This window comes from Centruroides sculpturatus, unplaced genomic scaffold (assembly GCF_000671375.1).
Source record: "Centruroides sculpturatus isolate CEXI.00-Female unplaced genomic scaffold, Cexi_2.0 scaffold2305, whole genome shotgun sequence".
In the NCBI taxonomy this organism is placed as follows: Eukaryota; Metazoa; Arthropoda; class Arachnida; order Scorpiones; family Buthidae; genus Centruroides; species Centruroides sculpturatus.
In genome coordinates, this window is record NW_019386428.1 from 35,732 (window position 1) to 40,840 (window position 5,109).

General features: G+C 27.8%; 1 protein-coding gene across 1 annotated transcript in view; it reads right to left on the reverse strand.

Moving 5' to 3' along the window:
• The window catches only part of LOC111614931 (myosin light chain alkali-like), a 12,451-nt gene extending 8,895 nt beyond the window's left edge, over nucleotides 1-3,556 (reverse strand). The window contains exons 1-2 of the mRNA XM_023356305.1: nucleotides 3,454-3,556; nucleotides 3,322-3,349 (exon numbers count right to left, since the gene is read on the reverse strand). Coding sequence (XP_023212073.1) covers nucleotides 3,322-3,349; nucleotides 3,454-3,456 — 31 coding nt within the window. The 5' untranslated portion in view covers nucleotides 3,457-3,556. The remainder of the gene's footprint in view (nucleotides 1-3,321; nucleotides 3,350-3,453) is intronic.
• Nucleotides 3,557-5,109: the final 1,553 nt, after the last annotated feature.

Sequence of the window (5,109 nt, forward strand, 5' to 3'; positions counted from 1 at the left end):
TTTTGCCATTTTATAATAATTAATAATATAAAAACTTTCCTTTAATAAAATCTCGTAATAGATGGCCCAGCACACAATTTTTAACTTTTGCCGGGAATGTTACGCAACTTGTTGCTGGATTTTTTATTTCTATTATAATCATTACAGCGTGGTCTGTTTTAATTACTAAATTACTCAGCGTGTCTCGATTATAAATTAGAATATTTTACGATAAATATGTCAGATGTCATTAAACTTGTCAATAATGATACTTGACTATTTGTATCATTATTGTATTTTATAACTTTTATCCAGTTTATTTGGAAAATATAGGGCCTAATCTTAAAATAAAAGTAGCCAAAAGGTTGAGGCGTTTCTCTCTACTCGATGAGTACAGTCCATTAACAGTACAATAAAATACCTACAATCAGTCGCCCATCATTGTTTTTGATGATAAATTGATTTTAAAAAATCATATAACGAAAATAATTAAGCAATTTCAATTATTCGGAGCTCGTTGTGGCGATTTTGCAGCCCTATTACTACTAAGAGCATTTTATCATTCAAATATCAAATAATAAACCTTAATAATATGAATAAATTTAAATACAGTTTTCATCCTAAAAATCTCTTCGTCCAATTTTTATTCTTCCGTGTTTATTAAATTTTACATCAAAATTTATTAAATGGCATTTGGTTATTGATCATGATGCATTCAAAATTGATAAGCTGTAAGAAAAATGAATGCTAAGCTTTAGATGATTGGTTATAATCAATCATTATATTTAGATAGTCAAAGATGGATACAGTTCAGAATATTTTCCCTGAATTATCAAATTAAATTACTTGTGTATAATAATAAGTATTTAGCTTATAAATTAAACTGTAATTTTTTAAAATGCATTTCGGGTCTTAAATCCCTCTTCAGTCGGAGTACAGGTAATGTTACAGTAAATTGCGCGTACTCTACACGAACAGGGGTTTAAGACCCAAAATGCATTTTGGAGAGAAGATAAAATATTAAAAAATGAGAATAGATTGTTAGTTTCTGTATATAATTCTTCTGTCTCGGGTTTAATAAATAAAAAAACCCACATTGTGATTATCGGAATAAGAAAACACAGTAAAAACAGTAGACGAGAGGCTTAAAAAAATGAAATTTTTAATTATTTAAATGTCTACTAACCTAATTCATTGCCGAGTAAAGAAATTATATTTTTAATTAAAATTAATAATTATTTTCTGTAGTAACCATTATTAATAAAACCACAATCGATTTTTATAGAGTTAATCGCAGGTACCACGCGATGTATTTCCCACTTTGAGAGTAAACGTTAGAGAGAGAAGTTGTTTGTCGATATTTACGAAAAACGCGATTGGTCGATGGAAATTATACAGAAACGCCTCATTCAATTGCACAATAAGTGGATGTGACGTTTTATGTTGGAGCCAAAGAATCCCGTCAATGCCATCCCGACGTGGTGTAAGTAAGTAGGCTCGTGTAGCTCGATGATAAAATTAACTTTAGCTCGGTTAAGGATAAAAATTAAAATATAGTATTTTAGAATATTTAAATTTAACAAATTTATGACTAAACTAATCGCTAAAATTTCCTATAAAATAACTGAATTTAATAATTGGAGATTATACTTTCTGGAGGTAATTTTAATAACTAGTTTATAATTTCAAAGAACTCTTCCTTCTTGTCTCTTTTTTTTTTTCTAATTTTAAAGGCTGTAGGGGTTTAATTTTTATTATAATAATGAAATTAGTTATAAGACAAATAGCAATTTTAATTGCTTTATTAAACTATACGCTTAAATTATATTAAACATTACTTAATTACATAATTTAGTGTGTAATAACGTTCTTTCCAACGCTCCTAGAATTTGTCATAAGATATAAAAGCGTTGAAATTAATTATCTAATTATCATTGGAGTAAAAACCTGTACCGAATATTTTTTCGGTTTGACAGGTTTTTTTAACATAAGAAAGTTTTCTCTGTTTCGAAGAATTTTTCCCGTTTAGGCGGGTTTCCGTTTTATTTAGGTTCCGTTTCGGTCAGGTTTTACTGTATACAGTAAAACTTGTTCGAAACGGAACCTATATTATATTAAACTATACAGCTCGAACGATTATATTAAACGATACAGCGGATTGTAAAGTAAGCTGTATCGTTAGGTTCGGTTTTATATGTAATTATTATGTTATATTCTCGAACAACTGTTTCTGTTAATAAGCGCATTTTCGAGGAAAATTTGTAATATAGAGGATCAGATTTAGCGTTAAATAATTAAAATTTTGTTGGGTAGAGCTTAACCTTAAATGCGGTGCGAATGTTACATAAATGTATAAATATTAATCAATATAATCGATAGCATTAGTGTTTGTGTTTTTGGTGATCGTTTCAAATACGAGCGTTGTAGCCATATTTTTCTAAAAATAAAATGACGTCGAAACTTGCATTAGTCTGTTTGGCAACATTCCAGATAATTGCGGTTTATTTATGGGGTAATACTTAGAATTTTGTTGTGTGATCTCTCTTACTTTCCTGTCTTTTGTAGAATATCACATAGAGGAAGTACGGCATTTGGTCAAATTGTGTGTCGTCGTTTATTTTGCATTATATCGCAGATTTATCGTCTGAAAAACAGGTTTTGGCCGTGATGTCTGTCTGTATTTAATTAAATAAATGAAATAATATAGTGGCTTATCAACAAAGCTTTATTAAACAATTTTTAAAAGTTATTTAATTTTACACTCTTAATTATTTTTAACGTCTATGCAAGAATTTTATGTATAATAAGATTTACAAATTAGTTTTAGCATATTAGAAGAGAGTGTACATACATAAAAACTGACATCTTAACATAAAAACTAATATCGTAATTAAAATTATTTTGTAATGTAAGAAAACTCTAGTTAGTTGCATAAATATAATTAAGGACGTAACAAAAGTTTTATAAATCCTTTGACTTAATTTTACTGTGAGGAGAGTCGCCATAATGCATTATGGCGCATTGATATTCTATACAGATTTTAATCTTGGCTGCATTATTATTATTTTAATTTTATAATTCAAATAATAATAATAAAGGGAATTATTTAGCATATTTTAAAATTAATACTTGACTTTATTAAATTTTTAAACTAATAAATTTAAGTACTTCTATGAACATTTTTGCGCTTAAAGTGCGCTTAAATCGAATTGTTTTATTATATACAAAACAATAAAACAATTCGATTTAAAATATAAATTTTAATATATTTTACAAGATAAAATTAATTATACACAAAAGTAAAAAAAGTTAAAAAACAAGAATCAATATTGTAAAACTTACTTTCAACTTCAACGGGTTTTAAATCTGCCTACAATTAAAAAATAAAATAAAAAAAATTAATAATAATAATATTTTCAGTAAATAAATCGATTTAATTAAGCTAAATATAAATTAAATTTAAATTTTAGTTACCATTTTTCTTTTATCCGAAGCGCTATTTAGAGGTAGAGAGAAGGAAACTGTATTTGGTTGAAGTGGCCGGCCTCTTCTCCGAAACTTTAGTTTATATTCTAAAAAACCAGATGGCGCTATTAATTTATCAATTAAACATGTCAAAATTAAGAAATAATAATAATAATAATATTCGATTTAAAATAACAAATTAATATTTAAAATCGAAATTTATTCGGTAATTAATATATACTTAGACGTTTATCAATTTTATAGAAACGAATGTAAGATGCACATACGCTTCGAGAGTACGAAAGTATTAAAATGGCGGAACAGATGAAGTCTAAAGGCAGACGACGATTTTTAAATTTATTGAAAGTTAAGAATTAATAATTAATATCTCTACGTTGTTGTCATATTTGAAGATTAATGGCTCACGTGTTGGGTAAGTGTTAGACTAATGCTTGGTTTATTTATTTATTTTTTTTAATGATTATATTAAATGAAGATTAATAAATAGAAGTTTCGAATGAGTTTTAATAGTTGGTGATACTCGAGCTATTAAAATATGGCTTCTCACCCGTTTGCTATTTTTCTTTGTGTTTAATTTAAATTTATGCATTTAATTGATGAAAATCTTCTGTATATTATGTCTTAATGTTTCATTGATTGAATGACATTTATATGTATAGTGTGTCTATTATCTATGTTTTTGAATGAGCAGACTTTAAAAATATTGAAAATTAATTATTTTTGTAGTAAAATAATGAATTTCTTGCATGTATTTTCATATCTCAGTATGAAAATACATACAAGAAAATTGCACACTAGCTTGAAATTTGCTATCTTCTGAGTAATGCTGTGATTTCCCTTTAACTGTTATTTAATTGCTTGAATGTTTTTAAATCTTAGATAGATTTAGTTTGTTAGTCAGAAAAAGTATTAAGTTCGGACAGTAAAGAAAAGAAGGCTAAAAAGTTAAAGTTAGGTAACTCAGAAGCGGCGTATCATGGGTTTACGTATGGTGCACTGGCTATGAATTTTAAATACAAATATGCACTTGATATTAATGTTGAGTGTATAGCTGGTAAGGGGTATGCGGATTTAATGCTTATTTTGCGTTGTAGTAGCAACAACCAAAACAAAAAATGGGATGCACCCCCAATTGTTGTAGAATTAAAAAAAGGTGGAGAACTAGCTGAAGATGCAATAGAGTAAATAAGAGATCAAGGTTATACTAAAAACCTACTAAGCATGAGAACTTTGCTAAACAAGGAGTGATGGTGGGTTTAAACTTTGATTTTGATCCAAGTGAGGGTGGAGTATCAACAAAAGAATCAGGCGTAATAACTAAGCCTAAGAGGCTTACAAAGTTATTCAAGACAGGAATACTTTTACAAGAGGAACTAAAAACAAAGCTCAACCATTTATATTTCTCGATTATCGAATCAAACAGCGGCGGTAAAAATACTAATTATTTGAGTAAATTAATTTTAGGCGAATTATTTGCTGACAACATACTGGAAAAACATATTTTTGTTTATGAAGGTGATCACATTATACCTGGAAGTAGAGAGCACAATACAAGAACTGGGCAAACGCCTCAAGATATTCATATTCCAATGAACAAGATGGTGAGTACATTTATGTTCAAAACACAAGACAATAAGCATGTTA